Below are 18,137 nucleotides of genomic sequence, written 5' to 3'. Positions count from 1 at the left end.
TCCCCAGGTAAGGCTGCTGGGGCCAGCAACTGTGCTGGCCCCAGCCTCCCCTACTCCACCTGGGGTAACTTGCTGCACACCAGAGCATGGGTGTTTCCTGGGGACAAGTAGCGGTGGCACAAGGTGTGCCTCTGCTACTTGTTCCCAGGAAAACAAATATCCGTGCATGTCTGGATGCGCCCTTAGCTACCACATGGCATTCTGAGCTCATATTCATGTGGGTTATCCTCTATAACCCCCCCCACCTCCCCTCCAGACAAGCCCCTGGAAATGAGCTGGAGACATTCCCCTGCTCTCTCCAGCCTCCTGCTCCTTCTCTGCTACTGCCAGTGAGGGGGGTGGCAGGGGGAGCAAACAGGGTGTTGGGGAAGGTCCCCTCCTCCAGCCCCTCAACCCCTTACTTACCTGGCATAAGCCAGGTCCAGGTCCCTGTAGCTTGTACTGCTGCCTGCCCTGCATGGGCAGGCAGCATGCTTCAGGACCAGGGAAAGGGCCAACCACAGAGATGCTCTGGCAGGATACCAGAGCATCTCTGTGGAGGACTGAGCCTCTGGTTGCTTCAGTTTTTTCCCCCCGGGTATTGTTTGAAACCCTGAACCCAGGGGTCTAATTTTGCTCCCCCTCTGCAAATCTGCAGTGCGGGGCACTTTTTTTTGTTCCTGCACGTGCCTCTTGCAGTGTCTCAAAGGGGTTTACTAGCTCCAGTCAAATTAAAAAAAAAGTTTTGTCCACCTGCTAGTTTGGTGCTCTGTAATAGATATTTACAGTGACATCCCTTGCTGTTTTTCCCCTTTTTATTTTGGCCCAAAGACTTTCAACAGGTCCAGTTCTTACTTTGTTCTGGACCTCAGAACACGTGCACATCTCTAGATATGCAAGGCAGTATATCCTCCCCTTTTCCCTTCCTGTTCTTCCAGAAAGGGAATACCCATCCATATTCTGGTCCTATGAACTGTTCCACTAAGTGTCACTTAACTCAGTGAGATCATCATTTTGTGTGTGCTAGGACTTCCAGTTCTTCCCAGTTATTCTCCATATATCTTTCCATTTGCATTTGAGATTACTTAATACAGAATTTGGCAAACTGTTCTGGCAGCAGGCCAGAATAACCCTGCTTCAGTCTGAGGCAGGTCAGTACTAGGACTCAGCTGTTGCTGCCACTTTTCCCTGTCACCCAGTTGTGGCACCTGTGAACCCCCCTGCCCTCCTCCACTGTGGTTCCACTCCACTGCACCACCAAAATCCCCTGAGTACACAAGCTGCATCCAGTGGCTCCACAGGATGGATTTAGCCCATGGACTATAGGTTGCCAACCCCTGACTTGACAGATTGTCCCACTACTGTCCCATTTGCAACTTGATTATGATTTCCTTTGTTTCCTTCTGTTCTGAGGTCTTTGTGCAGGTCAGCCTGCTTTTTATTTACCTATGGGCTTTTGTTACTAGCTCCAGTCAAATCTAATTTAAAACACTAGGTTAATGAGTCTATGAGCAAAGTTACTTTTCCTCCTCTTTGTTAGGTGGACCCCATCAGCTCAGCAACCATGGTCAAAGAAGCCAAAGCCCTGCAGCTACATATTGATCTGCAGGATGCATCTGCCCCTGCTTGGGCCCTTACCCTTGACTAGAAGGATAGACAAGAACTCACCTGGAGCCCTAACTGGAGTTTTATCAGGGCATGTGAATTGCAGTAATCAAGCTTGGAAGTCATGAGTGCTTAGTGTGGTCAGATCTGACTTGATTGGACAGGGTGTGGCCAAGAAGAAAGTGGGCACTTTTTGCTGGTATGGCTATTTGTGCATCCAGAAGTGAAGTGGGGGGTCAACCTTTTTGGCAAGCCTGCCACAAATTAGCCCCCAACCTCCCTGAATCCCATTGTGATCACCTCCCCCTGCCCAGTCTGCTGCTTTGCTTTCTCCTTTTTGCCCTGTGTTGCCTATTCCCTTCCCCACTCTGCTGCGTGCCACTTGTGGCACATGGGCCAAGGTTGGCCAACTCTGCAGTAGGATAAGTCTGAAAGGACCCCATGTCTGTGAGTGGACTAGCAAGAAGATACATTGGGAATGAATTGCTGATCTCCGATTTTGAATGTTCCATTCTGAGCCTTGCTGCCGATCTGTTAAAGCAGTTCGTGGTTACAGTTGTGTTTTAAGGTGCTAAACTGACTAGGCTGAAATAAATTAGGTTGCAGCAGGCCAGAACAAAGAATGTGGGCCTGGAAGATAAGATTCTTGTACCCTGTTTCCAGCTTTGTGATTTTACTTGACCTAGCACAAGTCTCTTCTCATATTTTCTTCAATCTTCCTGTCTCTCTGTTGCGGATATCTATGTCCGTCCACCTTTTGGATGGATCAGTAGTGAACAGCCTTTGCTTTGAGGTGTTTGACTTAAACATCACTATATTAAAAATGCAATATAAAACATAAAGTTGAGTTTTGGGATATACATCTATTATAATGAACTGACTAGCATGTGTGTGTCAACACTGCTCTCTACTTGATGGAATTTGTGTTTATTTACTCTGTGTCCTAGACAGCCTGACCCCTCCATGTGTCCTCCTCTCTCTTCAGGCATTGAGAACCTACCATTTGAATTGCAGAGAAACTTCCAGCTCATGCGAGATCTGGACCAGCGAACAGAAGGTGAGTGTCTGAGATAAGACCCAGAGTTGCATGCTGTGACAAAGCAGGAAGCTTCCAGCTGGTTAGCTTTTCTTTCCCTTATATGCACTGCAGTGGCAGGCTTTTTCTGCCTGTCCTAGGAGAAGGCATTATGATTATTCTTGACAGTGAGCTTGGTTTTGTTTCAGACCTCAAGTCAGAGATTGATAAACTGGCCACAGAGTATATCAGCAATGCACGGACTCTGTCCTCAGAGGAAAAATTGGGGCTTCTCAAGCAAATCCAGGAAGCCTACGGAAAATGCAAAGAGTTTGGAGATGACAAGGTTCAGCTTGCCATGCAGACCTACGAAATGGTAAGAAAAGTGTGGGGGAGTATAAGGTGGCTGCAGTCTGAAGGGCTGAAAATCATGACCTAGAGATTTCTATTCCTGATTCAAGGAGTACCTTGAGAACCCCAGTTCTGTTGGGAATCCCCAGCTTCCTTGCTGACTGATCTCTGCTGCATCTCTGCTCTTTGTCCAAGTTGTTTCTGCTCTATTCTCTGGGTCCCCTGGGATTCTGTCCTCTGATAACGCTGTTGCTCATTGTTGCCTAAACAGGTGGACAAGCACATCCGGCGGCTGGACACTGACCTTGCCCGTTTTGAGGCTGACCTGAAGGAAAAACAGATTGAGTCAAGTGATTATGACAGCTCCTCCAGCAAGGGCAAGAAGAGTGAGTCCCCTACCACTGGGGGCTGAAGGCAGGGGGCAAAGGACCACGGAAGTAACAGGCATGGAATGAAGCCTTGGAGGGCGTGGCAGGAAACAGCACAAAGGCTGTTACAGTTTGAGGGGGAGAGACACCTCAAGTAAGGCTGATAAAGAGATGGCCCAGAGAGATGGGGGGGAGGTTTATGTGGGGTGTCCCAGAAGAGATGATGGGGCATGTGACCCAGAGACGATAAAGGGGTGGGTGTCTTAGTACACTAAAAGGGACTGCTTATAGATGTCTCTTTCTAGTAGGCTTAATTTTTCTCTTTCCTGTTCCTACCAGAGGGCCGGGCCCAGAAAGAGAAAAAAGCTGCCCGTGCTCGCTCCAAGGGGAAGAACTCTGATGAGGAGGCACCAAAGACGGCTCAGAAAAAGTTGAAACTTGTCCGCACGTGAGTGATGGGGAGACCCAGGAGGCTGGGTACAACATTGCAAGTTGGATAGACTGGATGTGACCAACATGGGTGTAAAAGACTGCATTTGGTGTGAATGAGGGAGAAAGGCCATTCCAGGTTGCTTAATTAGGATCAGCTTAATCGGTCAGTTCCTGCCCGATGTCCTGCCACTCTACGGGATCAGACCAGGGGTTAATCACTCCGCTACCTCTTTCCTGCCCTGGGGAAGTGAAAAGAAGAGCCTTAGTGTAGCTGCAGGAACTCCTAATGAAAGTAATCTCCTTTTTCCTGCCTGCAGGAGGAAAGATCTGGATAATCAGAGCCTTGCTGTGGGAACAGGACCCCAAGATAGTGGATTTGTGGGTGTATGTGTAGGACCTTAGGGACAGCTGATGCAGCCCTTTCCTGGTGACCCTACTAACCTGATTCCCCTCTCCCCCTGCAGAAGCACAGAGTATGGGATGCCCTCAGTGACCTTTGGAAATGTGCACCCCTCAGATGTGCTGGATATGCCTGTGGACCCCAATGAACCCACCTACTGCCTCTGTCACCAAGTCTCCTACGGAGAAATGATTGGCTGTGACAATCCGGATGTAAGAGACCTGCATTTGGTGTGAATAAGTGAGAAGGGATTAGTGAGAGACCCTCATAGTGGGAATCTGGCTCTGTGTGAATCTGATACATACCTGAATCAACAACGTTTTAAGGGTGTATCTCCAAATAGCATGAGAAGCAGGGTTTTCTGTGGTGATATCTTTTATCAGACCAAGTGTATACTTGGAGGAGAGTTGACAAGCTTTTGGGCACACACTGCCTTGTCTTGGGTCCTCTCATACACTTTTTGGAGTATCATGGCTGCAACAATGCTGTAACCTCTCTCCAAATAATGGGATGGAGAGGGGAGGGAGATACTTATTGCGGGGAGTGAAGAAGGACCCTGAATTTGGGGAGGACCCTTAGAGGAACAGACTTCTTTGCTGGTTGAACTTGGGACCAGGAAGGAGGGAAGCTTCATAATGGCATAGAAATTAGTCATGTTTCTCTATCCCCTGCTCTATGTTGCACATTAACATGGTCTCTTTTACAGATTTGTCAGGGCAGCTTTATATAATCAAATGACCAAGGGCCCTTGGTAGCCCCTAAATTACATGTCAAGGAAGGAAGTTCCCCTTTATGAATGACTTCTTGCTTTCTGCCCCTACCAGTGCTCCATTGAATGGTTCCATTTTGCTTGTGTGGGCCTGACGACAAAGCCAAGAGGAAAATGGTGAGTGCATTCTAAAAACAAGGACACTGCAGGTACCAAAGGGATAAGGGGATCTCATGAGTTTCTGGAGAGGGAATGCCCTGGGTAGGGTATTTAGAAGTGATCCCATTGAAGATTAATTGGGGATCATATGTACATGGGATCTTGGGGCTGCTAGAGAGGGTCAAATGGAGTCTTTTTTTGGAGGATCTCTGTCACATTTTAATGTCTGCCTCCTTTCTTCACTTCCTACCAGGTTCTGCCCTCGTTGTTCCCAGGAGAGGAAGAAAAAGTAAAATCCTCTGAGCCCTTGATGCTGCAAGAGCTCCCTTCTTCCCTGCCATGGTCTTACTGCTGCTTCCCCAGCCCCTGGGACCTTGACTGGGGGGAGGAGTCTTGTCCTCCTTGTGCTTAGGGCCACCTCTGAATGGTTTGGGCCCTCATAACAGTTCCTGTGTGTTCTGTATCCCCTGCTGCCTCCAAATTCCTATGGGAGGTCCTCTGTTTGTGCTATTCAAAAACAGATTTCTGAAACAGAAGGAATGAGAGTAGCTGGGTAGCTCCTAGATTTTCAGGGGCTGGGATGTTTACTTGATTTCCCTGTCTTTCCTTCAGCCCACTCAGAACTCATTGCCTACATCTCTCCTTCAGGAAATCAGATGTAGAGATGCAGAAAGGGAAGAAAGCAAGTCTTCCCTAACTTTACAGGTCTGTGACTTCTTTCCTAGATGTCTCCTTCAGGAGTGACAGGGAGCCAGGCCATCTTTTAATCTTGTGGGTTGGTTGAGAAGTTAGATCTTTTTACATCCTTCCTGCCCTGTCCTGCCCTATTCAATAGTTCCTTCTAGCATCAAGTGGTATTTGCTGTAGGGAGAAGGGGAGTATTTAGAGCCAACCTGAGTTTCTTATTCATCTCCAGGGCTAATCCCCTAGGAATGGGAAATGCATTGCAGGAAGGAGGAAGCATCTGTGAGCTCATGGGGAAGGATGGCTCCATCTAACCTGTACTTATGTGACAGTCACCCTTCCTTCCTTTTTGCAGTTGGGTTTTTCTCTCCTGTTGGTGATGGGAAGCATGGAGATCCAAACCAACTCATGAAATGTAGAATTAAATAAAACCCACTGAAACAACCGTTACAGGATTTATCTGGGTTTTTTTTGTGGCAGCTGAATCTGGATTTGGATTTCATAGACAAATGGTGACAGCTGCTACTCTCTCGTTCAGTGAACAACTTGGCTCAGGTACAAGGCAGACTAGTATTCTGACCTAGTCCCCACCACCACAGCTTTTCCTTGCCACTGCTTCTTCCCAACCCTGGCTGCAGTGCAGGTGCAGCTCCTAGCCTCTGTGCAGTTCCTTGCTGCTTGGCCCTAGTGCAGGTGCAAACACAAACCCATGCATCCAAACCACAGGATTGATTAGGTCAGATCACTGCTTTAGTTGATCCTCTCATACTCCCAGCCTAGCTGCCTTCACAGATACTGTTCTGTATGAGATGTAAGGAGAAACATGACTTCAAGATGTAAGCATCTTTACCAAGGGGACAAGGTTACATTAAGGAGTTGAACATGGTGGGGAAAGAGAAATTTCTCTTTTTGCATGAAGGTATGAGCAAATTAACTACTTACTGAGGAGACCAGTAAACCTCTCCTTGTTTACATTCAGTTGCCAGCTCTGGGACAAAGTGAGAGGGTTTGCTTCTGCCCTCCAGAATAATTTAAGTGTCTCATAAGTTTGGTACTTATGAGTGGGGGTCAAGTACTGATGGGTTGGGGTCAAGTTTTTTTTCTCCTTATTTGGATGCAGCCCAGCTTGCCTGAAGATGAGGAGAAGTGATCCAAAAAAGGAGGAAGGTCCTGGTGTTCTCAAAGAGGTTCAGTATCAGGGCCCTGACCAGACTCTCCAATCTATAGATAGAGCCCAGAGATCCCTTAATGTTCCTGGAGAGAGACATGAGCACAAAGAAAAAACAAGGAAGATAAATTCAGTGGATGACTTTTGTAAAGCTGGTAGGAAGACATACATTTGGGAGACATGAGAAGAGAAAGAAGATCAGATGTAGCAAGACCTGAACAGGTTCAGCTATGGAGAAGGAAAGAAAAACAGAATTCTTGGAGCTATTGCTGAAAGAAAGAGCAGAAGTTTGATTATGTAGAGCAAAGGAGAGGAGACAAAAATATGTAGAAACCTGGGCATCTACTCCTTATGTTTCAATTAATAAGATCTCTAAATCATTCCTAAAAAGGCTTCATCAAGGGTGAAGCTACATGCTTTCCTAAGTGAGGAAATTGTGATTGTGTGTGGCTCTGGGTATACAAAAGCTATAAGCCTTAATTGCATAATCACAGCCTATTTCTTAGAATACCTTCTCCTGGACCTGGACAGCCAGTCAAAAGTTTAGGGGTTTGTACATCACTTCTGTTAGAAGGAGCAATTATGGTGGAGTTTGGGAGTTTTGATGTACATTCTTTGTAAGCAAACAGGATTGCGAAGTCCTGCTTCCCTGAAAGCAGAAGGAATCAAACAGGAGCCCTTTCCTCACAGCTCCAAGCCCCTCTTAGATAAATCAGCCCTAAATATGATTTCTCTAACTTTTTCTGTCGCACTTATCCAGCCATTGCCAGAGGTGCTTTTATGTGGTCCTTCACCTTCTCTCATGTGTTTTTGTTTTTTTTTTCTATTCAGACAATAGAAAAAAAAATCTGAGTTTTGATTTTTGGATACTGCTATTCTTCATAAAGCATTTAACTCTTACTGTTATCTTAAATGGAGAACTGGTTATACATGCCAGGTTCAGTGTTATGGGTTAGATGAGGTATTAATGTACCACCTTTCACTACCACTGTAGAGAATACTACTACTGTGTACAATCCTGTATATGTCAGTAAAAATCATGGAAATTTTGTATAAATTATGGTATTGTGGTACGCATAGAGCAAGAAATCAACTTATGTGAGAAGCTATGAATAGATGAAGTAACAGGCATGGAATGAAGCATTGGAGGTTGTGGCAGGAAACAGCATAAAGGCTGTTATAGTCTGGGGAAGAAAGGGACCTCAAGTAGGGCTGATAGAAATGGCCCAGAGAGAAGGGGGAGATTTATGTGGGGTATTTACTAATTCCCAGTTTTCTGTTAATGGTTAAGATGTCCTTTGCTTTTTAATAAGAAAAAATTAGTAAGGATACCAAGCTGGTATGCTGTCTCCCCCATAGGAAATATAAGATGTAGCTGCAGCACTGTATGGGATTCTAATGTTGGAAAACATTATGAACAAAAGTGATAAAGAGAAAAAACATAGACTGAAAAATATATATGATATCTAGGGGTTCTGCAAGAGTTTCCTAGATGGCCAAGAAGGACAAATCCACAATTGAGAAAATAGAAAATTTTCATTGAAAGCCCACCCCAAGTGCTTGCAGAAAGGAAAGCTGCAATTAAAAATAGAAACTCACAACATAACAGATGGGAAACATAAATATAAATTAGGAGTGTGAAATACAGAAAAATAAGGCAAGACAAAAATATGATGTGAAAACCCATGACTAGGAGGAGAATGGACAATAAGGTACATATTACTGTACATGTTGCAGATGTAATGTTACTAGTAGGTGCTGTATTTTGTTTGCAAAAAGGCACGCTGTCAACCACTAATTTAATGTTGCGCTCTGTTAGAGTGAGATTCGGTGTTGTATTACCCTGGGTTAGGAATTTTTTTTTAATTACTAAGACAGTTTGTTACTGGCCCCATAACAGTAAACAAATGTCCCCCAGAATGAAGTCTCCTCATGTTAGCATGGCTTTTCATCCTACATGTTTTGGACATATGCTTAGAAACAGTTTGGCCTTTTCTTCAGAGAGATTTGCTGGTGTCACAACCCAGCAATACTAGTTTTACTGGTTAGAACTTTAATCCATGACTATTTGCATTCCAGTGATGCTGAATTGTCTGCAATTCTATTACTTTACATTGGGGAAAAAAAAATTGTCAGCTCCTCATATTTTCCCCATTTTGTCTCTGTTGTAACCATTAGTTTTTAACATTCTAGTTGTGAGATGCAGCTTCTTTGTTGTAATTGTCTCAGCCATACTAGACAACTTAAAGTTCACTGAGATCCCCAGAATACTCCTCTTCCTTCACAGACCCTGGAAGTCTTCTAGGCCAATGGCAGGCAAAGTCTGGCCCACGGGCTGGATCAGGCCTGCAGTAGACTCCATTTCCCAGTAGCCTCTGTCACTGCCCAGTTTCCACCGAGACTCCAGGAGCGGTGGGGCTGTGACAGCACGGGACCAGGGTTTCCATGGAGAACAGCCCAAGCAGCACTGGCAGGGTGCACAGCTGGGCAGGGAGCCACTCCGGGGCTGGGATCTTGTGGCAGTGACAGCATGGGCTGGAGCTGGGGCAGGGCTGCACACAGTCCCAAGAAGCATTGCCATGCTGACTATAGATGCACATCATTTAGCCAGCTATTCAACTCAGTAATTCCCTCTTGGAGCTGTTTCTTGACAACTTTTATTGAAGGCAGTGAAACTTGGGTCCAGGTATCTGGCAGGAACCTGGGGCTGCTGGGCCCTGACACAGGCAGTCTCCACTTCAACATGAACAGGTGCTTCTGACATGCTGATGCCACAGGGAAGCTCTGCATTCAGCCCGTGTACCCTGGGGTTGGGGCCTGGCCCGGTCCCAGCACTATACTGCTCACCCTCCCTGGCCATGTGGTGTAGCCTGCTCCACCCCAATGGCATGCTGTGACTGCTTCCTTCCACTCATGGAAGTTCAGTGACTCTTCATGTTACCAATGTCCAGTATAACCAAGGGGGTTTTATGTGTGTGAGAAATTCTCCTTTAAGTAAATTATAATATAAAAAGTTGTATCCCAAAAAAGGCCAACATTCTTAGCCAGGCATTCGGCAGAAGGCTGCCTCGAGATATGTTCACACCAGACACAAGCAGTGGGTTTGGGCTGCTTTATACTCGCACTTAGCAATCTGGTTGCTGTCAACCTGTCCACTGTGGACTTGGATTGACAGTTGGTGTTGTTTTGACAGATGATGTCAGGCAGTGGCACAGTCGAGTATTGCCTATGGGTTTGGCAGGAACCCACAATGCCTATTGTTCCTTCTTGTTCTCTGCTCATCTAGTTGCTGTAGTGGCTTTCTTAGGTGTCAAGCCAGTGTCCAGCTGCACCAGGTCTGATGCATGATGGTTTCTTATGCCACAAACAACACGATGCAGTAGCATGTTGTTATGGAACCTACCTACAAAGTCAGTGTTGGACTAGCGTGCTTGCGGCTGTGACAAACCTTCAGCAGATTCAACCTGCCTTTGGAAACAGCATAAAAACTTGTCTAAGAGGGAGATAAAAATTTTTGCAACCTTTCCAAAGAAAGAACTTGGCTTCTTCAGTTTTTGGGATGAAGGATGGCGTGATGTCTCCCCCATCAAACAAGAGAGAGGCTATATGTTCCTCTTCTGGCCTGTTTCCAGCCCTGATGCTTACCTACGTCTCTCAATTCTTGTCTTCTACCTGGCTCAATCCTCACTAGTCAGAAGAGTGGATTATTTTGGAGCTGCTATCTGACAGCCAGGAGCTCAAATCTGTTGTCATGGCTCATATGTGGGCTCCTCTGTGAGTCATGCAGCCTTGTGTTCAGGTCTTCCACTGTGTTCCACTCTGCTATCATGTACTGCTTGCTCAGAAGGGGGACATTTTTTATTGTAGGACAAACGGCACAGCAGCAACTATGAGCAGAGAGGAAAAAGGAAAAAGCTTTATAGCAGTTCTGCCCAGCTCCATGCTTACAAGACCTCAGCAATAGTATCAGGGTGACTATTCTCAAATGACCCCTGGCTAGAGCACAGCTACAGAGACTGGATTACCGCAGAGCGTAAGGCAAGGAATGCAAGATTCCTGGAGCTTTAAGAGAAAACAAGCCAGAAAGAATATGACTCTATCGACTGGTGGTGTGGCCACATTCCTCGCAGAGGGGGATCTAGGGATCTGTCTTCTAATCTAAGAAGATCCCATGAGAGCAAGTGACTGTGCTATCTAGAAGCTCCTGTTGCATGGTGCTGATCAGCTAAAACTCAGACACTTGAATATAGCAGATCTCTTATCAGACTCCTTAGACCAGAGCAAAGTCTGAACCAGGAATAAAGCAGACAAGTGGAACACCCCAAGTGAAAGAATGGAAGAGGTAAAAGCTCCACCAGAGTGATACTTTTTGGAAACATGGAGGACGACTGAAGGATTAGACAGCACTTCAAACAGTTTGCAAGGAGTGGGTGCCAGGAAGAGAGAGCTCTCAGCAGAGAACCTTATTTCTGACAGTAGCTAGTCCTGGAGCACTTGATGTTTTAAATAGTTTAACTGTCAACCAAAGCTAACTGAAAACTGTCATACAGAAGCCATAGGGGCACAGTCAACTCAGCACAGAGGACAAAAGAGTGAAAGCAGAGACTGAATGATCTCATGCTAGAAGAGTCCATCTTCCCACTTTATAGGGCTAACTCAGAAGACCACATACTCTTGGCTCTGTGACTGGTGCCTTCTGGGTCTGGGGGGGGTAGGGCCCTGGGGGTTGGTGGACTGCAGGGGTGGGCCTCTGTTTGCTCCCTGGAGGACCCAGAAGTGGACTGGAAGTACTTTGGGTCCACTTCCAGGTTTGCTGCTGAGCACGTGGAGGGCCCCCCCGCACTCCTGCGGGATGCTTTATCTACCCCACCATCGCAGCATTCACAAACCACGCCTGGTACCTTGAGGTATATAGAAAAAACATTTAAAGCTGTGTCTATGGCCAAATCGCTGATTCTCCAAATCAGCATCGAAGCTTCAGATTCAGATTGAGCCGAAACGAATCGGGGACAGTGATTGGGGACCCACATGATCCGGGGACAGCAGGGCAGACCCTACAATGAGAGGCTACGGGACCTGAACCTTTTCAGCCTTCACAAGAGAAGGCTGAGGGGGGACCTGGTGACTGTCTATAAACTCACTAGGGGGGACCAGAAGGGTTTGGGGGAGACCTTGTTTCCCCTAGCACCCGCGGGATAACAAGAAACACCAGCCACAAATTGTTGGAGAGGAGGTTTAGATTAGACATCCGTAAGAGCTACTTCACAGTAAGGGCGGCTAGGATCTGGAACCAACTTCCAAGGGAAGTGGTGCTGACTCCTACCCTGGGGGTCTTTAAGAAGAGGCTTGATGCCTACCTGGCTGGGGTCATTTGAGCCCAGTTTTCCTCCTGCCCAGGCAGGGGGTCAGACTTGCAGATCTACAAGGTCCCTTCCGACCCAACTTCTATGATTCCATGATCCAAATCATTTAATTGAATCACTGTCCCCGATTTGGGCTGAATTTGAATCAAATAGGGCCCACTTCGCATACCCCTAGTGGTAACCCCACATTTGACGAGCTTTAGTTTAAACCACCTTGCAGCCATTTTTCAGCGCAGAGACACTGATACATGTGACACTCAGAAACTTTTAATTAGTGTGATTCTCTAATTAAAGCGCCCCCCTGCCACACCTCCCAGAACATGTGTGAAAATGCCCTTAGAGTCTGTAATTCAGTAGGTGTTAGGGAGCAAGGCTGATGAGGGGAGTCCTGCCCCTACTGCCAGGTATGCCTTTGGGTGAGCCCAGGCTCTTCCCAGCAAGGCTCTGCCCACTCCCTCCTCCCCACTTTCTCCTGCATTCAGCACAGCCCCATTTTTTCCCTGGAACCCGTTCTCCCACCAATTGTGCTGCACACTCTGTAGAAGCCTGCATCTTGCCACCTGCCCAGAGCAACAAAAACTGCTACCTCCAGATTTGGGATTCCATCACTGCAAGAGCTTGCAAGTGCCAGCAGTGTGCATGGCATAGGCAAAGGGTGTGACAACAGCATGAAGCGCTCAGAATGGTCTGCTTAGGGGCAATGGACAGCATTACAGCAACAGATGAACAGACTATCAACTTGAAAACAAGTAGGACACTTGTTAATTTGAAGTTGGACCCATTTATAGGTCTTTTCTTCTTGCTGTTAGAAAGGGATATTAGTATGGCCCCCTCCAAATAATAAACATTACAGGGTAAAGTTGGTGACACTTCAGTGGGGATAATGTTATACCCATGTACCTTCCCTAAGGGAGCACGTGAAATGTATGTTTTGGGGATAATTAATTTGAGAGGGAGGCGGGGGGGTGGAATTCACATCACTGAGTCCTTGTCCAAGTGCAGACTGCTGCCAGGTGTTCAAACCCACTGGGTTTCTAACAAATTTGGGGTGTTCCGTAACACTATAACACCTCAATTAGCACCTATCGTCAAGAGAGGGGAGAGAGAGGGTTCCACAAGTAATTGAGGAGTCCAGATGCAGGTAGAGACTGGTATCACACAGGAAACTTCCCCTGTATTTGGGGGGAGTGCTTCCAGGAGGATTTGGGCCCTGCAAGTGCTGGTCCATATTCCATATGGCTCCCTTACTTTACTAATCTCTCTATGGCTTTTAGTCATGTTCACAAGTCTGCTTCAGCTACTCCATCTCAATAAACTTTAATTACTACAATGCTCTCTTGTTCAAAGGTGTACTAAAAACAGAACTCAGTACTGGCTTGTCTTTGGCCTCTTAGGAAAAAAATATCTGGAAGTTTCTGATAGCTTTCTGGGATCCTAAAACTCAGTTCCCAGTCTAGTACTGTAAGCATAGACAAACAAGCAGTTCCCTTCAGTATCCTCTGAGTCACAGTTTGACTGAATTCCAGATGTATCACCTCCAGGCTCCCAGTACCAGAGCAAAGTTTGTCTTCTGTGCTAATCCTCACATCCCGACACTCACCTGCCAAATAAAATCCACAACCAACTGTCAAATGGAGTACACTTTCACGGTGCACCAAAGAAGCGGTAGAAGAACACCCTAACGGTGTCCCTAAAGAGTTTTGGCATCGACCCGGAGTCATGGGAGCAAATCACTTGCAACCGTCCATGCTGGAGGTCATCAATATAGAACAGAGCACTGGCCTTTGAACAGCAACGCATGACAGAAGCAATGAAGAAACACGTGTCCAGGAAAACAAAAATCTCTCATACACAGTCCTCATCACTTTCCTGCCCCTGCTGCAGCAGATTGTTTAAGGCAAAGATCGGGCTTATAAGTCACCTATGTACCCACGTGACCTAGCCTCCACCCCCCTCCTTTCTCTCTCTTCTCTCATTTTTCCTTTTTTTTCTCCTTTTCTCCCTCACTGTTTCTTTCCCACTTAGCATCCAGGGAGGGGGGAGGGAGAGAATGTCATCTTCACCCACAATGGATGAACAACAATCTAATAGCTGATTGAATCAGCTATTAGATAAAAGCACTGACAAGCCCTGCTGAAGCGCATGAGCTATACCGATGTTGGGTGAGCCAGATCAAACTGACGCAAAGCCTCTTTCAGTAAAGCACTATTTTTTTCCCTCATCTGTCAACACCGAAAAAGCCCATGCTGTCACTACGACTGCCACTGGTGCAGATACAGCTGCTGTCTCCCTCTGCCATTGCTCCAGCTACGGTTACCACAGGTCAGCCTCCACCAGTCATCCTGCCAGAAGGCCCAGCAACAGGTACTGTTCCCCTCCCCACCATAACCAAGCAGTCAGAAACCTAAGGCTTAATACAGAGATTGTTGCATTGAGTAGCTTATTGAGTAGTAGCTGAAAGTGCTGCTGCTTACGTCCAAGCAGCTACACACATGCAGGAAAGGGGCTCATCAGGTAATGGACAAGCTGGCCCAATCTGCTAATGAGTTCTAGCTAGGGGTAATTTAGCTAACCTGCTACCTTAGCACCAGGTGCCCATGGGAGTTTCCTATATGGTATCTGTCTCTGCCTGTATCTTGACCCCTCAGTTACCTGTGAAACCTGGGAACTCTGCAAAGCATGGAGAGCTGAGTCACAAAAAGACCTGAGGTGCCAAAGTCCAAAATTCTCAATCCCATATTCTAGCTGTTGCTTACCCCTGGGGGCACCAGAAATCCAAGGTGCCTATATTTTCAATCACTATAGTGCCCTGGGTGTGCAAATGTCTGCTTCAGGGCATGCCCAGAACTAGTGCCTAAGTCCTAACAGTATCAAGAATCTAGACATCTGTCTCAACTAAAAGTTTTTTTCTGAAGCTTTTCATACTGGAAGTTTTTTCCCTCCCCCTCCAACCTTGACTGCAGGGACCAAGTCGGTAGCTATTCTCAAAGCGTAAGTAACCCCCTACACAACACATCTTGCCTGAATTCCAACAGCTGCATAGTTAGTGCACTCAATGGGGATATGGAGACCTCTTCTTTTAGAGAGGAATCTGAATTCAGATCCTCTCCTCTCTCAGGTAAGGGGTACTGTGAGGATGGTAGCTTCTGCTCAAGCCATTGCTCTTAGCATGAAATAATTAGATATTCAAAGAGAATGGCTCTCTAGCCCAGTGGGAGCAGAAGACTTGGTTCCAGGTGGCTAAATAAGTATTTTATAGAAAATGAAATAGCATCACCAGAAGACACTGGACCATCCCTCCCCAACCACAATCCAGAGCAGCTTAATAAGTAATGTGTCCTCAGCGTTCTAACAGAGGAGGAATTTCACTATGGATCTTCCATCACCCAGGAAAGATCTCTAACCATGAGGGCACTGAAATAAACCGAAGCACATCCTCCTGGCAGCATTTTGTGAGAGGTGCTGAAACCAGCTCTAGTCTAGGAGAAGGCTGTGGTTCAGGATCTTGAGTGGAGTGAGGGTCAGGCCTTGCTGCTTCAGGGTTTCCTGCTGGGTAGCATAGGAAGCACTCCACCTCACATGCTAACTGCTGTGGATCCCATCCTCAGGCACCTAACTCCCCTCATGTACTGTATAGGAAGTCTGGGTGCCCAGCTCAAGGCTGTGGACTCTATTAGGCAACAGTAGTCTGGGAAGGGAAAAAAAGTACTGTGTACCGACATGGAACTCATTGCTGACTGTCTCCATAAGTGGCACTTAAAGTTGAGCATCAAAAATCAGTACCATCACTCTTCCACCTAGACAGTTGTTAAGCCAAGAGCACACTGAATATCAAAGTAGGGAACCACATCCTTCTTCGTGAGCATACCCCAACCTACTCAGGAGTTACATTAGACCATTCCCTCACCTATAAACATTCAGAAAGCCAGCAGTAAAGTCTCTGCACAGGTAGCTGCCTTAAGATGTTTAGCCAGCACAATATGGGGTGCCAGGTGCAAGGTCTTTAGAACCACTGCACTTGCCATGGTATATGGTCCAGCAGAATATTGTGCTCCTGTATGGCCCAAAAGCTGTGACACTAAAAAGCTTAATACTGTACTTACCAGTGCACTGAGACTTATAACAGGCTGCACAACTTAAACACACAGATGTACTACTCCCTGTACTCTCAGGCATTAGACCAAGTGATATAAGAAGGCAGACTCTAGCACAGGGGTGGGCAAAATGTGGCCCAGTGGCCAGATGCAGACCGCCAAGCCATTCTGTCCGGCCCACAGGGCCCCTAAAAAATTTAGAAAATTAATATTTATCTGCCCTGGGCTACCTATCATGCAGCCCTCAATGGCTTGCCAAAACTCAGTAAGTGGCCCTCTGCTCAAAATAATTGCCCGCCCCTGCCCTAGCATTGTTACTGGCAATAGAAGCAAGAGATAATAAAAATCACCTGCTTTACCAACTGTTGACTAAAGACCTGAATACATGGAGGCTTCAGCGACTTAAAAGTCATAAAGCATTTATATGTGAAGCCCACAAGTTCCTGGAAGAGTTTGAGGCTGCTGAACCAAATCTACGGGCAGCAACGGAGTGGGTCGACCACTGGGAAAGGTTAGTCCAATCCCTACAGCACTTTATATTAACACCAAACAAGTCCCCTATTGGGCATGACCTTGACAGAGAAGCATGGGTCAAGCTGAACAGACTGAGATTTGGATATGGACGTTTCAGAACACTTCATAAGATGAACATCTTGGACAGGCTTCTGCGTGAATGCAGTGCCTAACAAACAGCACAGCACTTAATTGAAAGCTGCAGTCTTTACAAATGTCCAGATGGGGCAGATGGAATCTGCACATTGAGTGATAATACTAGACAGTGGCTCATAAATTTGGAAGTTGATATCTGATGCCACACAAAAGAAAGAGAGATACTGGGGGGGGCATAGGAGCACAATGGAGCTCAAGTCTTTCTGAGTTTGTCTTCTGTAGGGTTTGTTCACCTCCAATAATAAACATGTGTAAACACTAGTCTGGATGCTCTTCTCAAATATTGTTCTACGCCAGGGGTTTTCAACCTTTTTGGAGCAGTGTACCCCTGGCAGCCAGATGCAGAGCAGGGGTGAGGGATAGGCACGGCTGAACACAGAGCGGCAGTAGCTGCCACATGCAAGCTTTCTCCATCATTTGTGTCCAGCTGGGTGGACCGATGCCTGCATGGCAGTGCGGGATGGTGCATGGCAGCACTCCATCCCTGCCCGCCCACACATATCTCCTCTGGCCTTCTCAAGTACCCCCGGGGGTACGCATACCCCCGGTTGATACCCCCTGTTCTAGGCTGTGGATGTTTGTAGGTTTCATGGATTCAGCCTTGGAACATGGGAGCGGGCTGGAGAGATTGGAGCATCCTCTTGACTGCTTACCAAACCAGCTCATCTCAATGCCCGTCCCTCACAATCCTCCCTAGATCTCAGCTGCTTCTGTTGTACCCTTCCTTTTCAACCCCCTTCCCCCAGATGCTTTCACCTGCTGCTCTTTTCACCTACGTATAGCCTTCTGTGCTGGCTTTCACTCCTCAGACCTCATGAAGAATGTCTTGCATTTGAAAACTTGCCTAACTCTGTCCCAGCTATGCAGTTGGCCCAATAAAAGATATCACCCCAAGTAATCCTTGACTCTCACATAATTTTTGGACCTTTGTGGCTACAGCATCACTCTAACACTACTATATCCTCTCTTCACTTTCCTTTCAGCTCCCACTCTTCCCCTGAATTCTCCCAGTCTCTCATCCCCCTGGTGTGTTCCAGCCTTTTTTGCCCATCATCAGGTCCTCCATTTGCTTTTCATCTCACATCCTTCATGACCCCCTCTGTGTCCCTGATTCTTCCTTTCTCCTTGATCCCTTTGCCTT

At 46.7% G+C, this 18,137-nt stretch overlaps 1 protein-coding gene across 3 annotated transcripts in view; it reads left to right on the top strand.

Moving 5' to 3' along the window:
* ING4 (inhibitor of growth family member 4) overlaps positions 1 to 6,251 on the top strand; it is a 36,653-nt gene extending 30,402 nt beyond the window's left edge. The window contains exons 2-8 of one of the 3 annotated variants that reach the window (XM_025211915.1): positions 2,570 to 2,641; positions 2,809 to 2,975; positions 3,222 to 3,336; positions 3,658 to 3,766; positions 4,215 to 4,362; positions 4,975 to 5,036; positions 5,272 to 6,251. In XM_025211915.1, coding sequence (XP_025067700.1) covers positions 2,614 to 2,641; positions 2,809 to 2,975; positions 3,222 to 3,336; positions 3,658 to 3,766; positions 4,215 to 4,362; positions 4,975 to 5,036; positions 5,272 to 5,311 — 669 coding nt within the window. In that variant the 5' untranslated portion in view covers positions 2,570 to 2,613 and the 3' untranslated portion in view covers positions 5,312 to 6,251. Of the gene's footprint in view, positions 1 to 2,569; positions 2,642 to 2,808; positions 2,976 to 3,221; positions 3,337 to 3,657; positions 3,767 to 4,214; positions 4,363 to 4,856; positions 5,037 to 5,271 lie in introns of those variants that run through there. The other 2 variants (XM_006030304.3, XM_025211914.1) reach the window with 2 other exon arrangements.
* The last annotated feature ends 11,886 nt before the right edge of the window (positions 6,252 to 18,137 follow it).

The sequence above is a fragment of the Alligator sinensis genome, unplaced genomic scaffold (genome assembly GCF_000455745.1).
Source record: "Alligator sinensis unplaced genomic scaffold, ASM45574v1 scaffold1238_1, whole genome shotgun sequence".
In the NCBI taxonomy this organism is placed as follows: domain Eukaryota; kingdom Metazoa; phylum Chordata; order Crocodylia; family Alligatoridae; genus Alligator; species Alligator sinensis.
The sequence above is the reverse complement of the archived record's forward strand: the minus strand, read 5'-3'. Positions and strand labels throughout refer to the sequence as shown.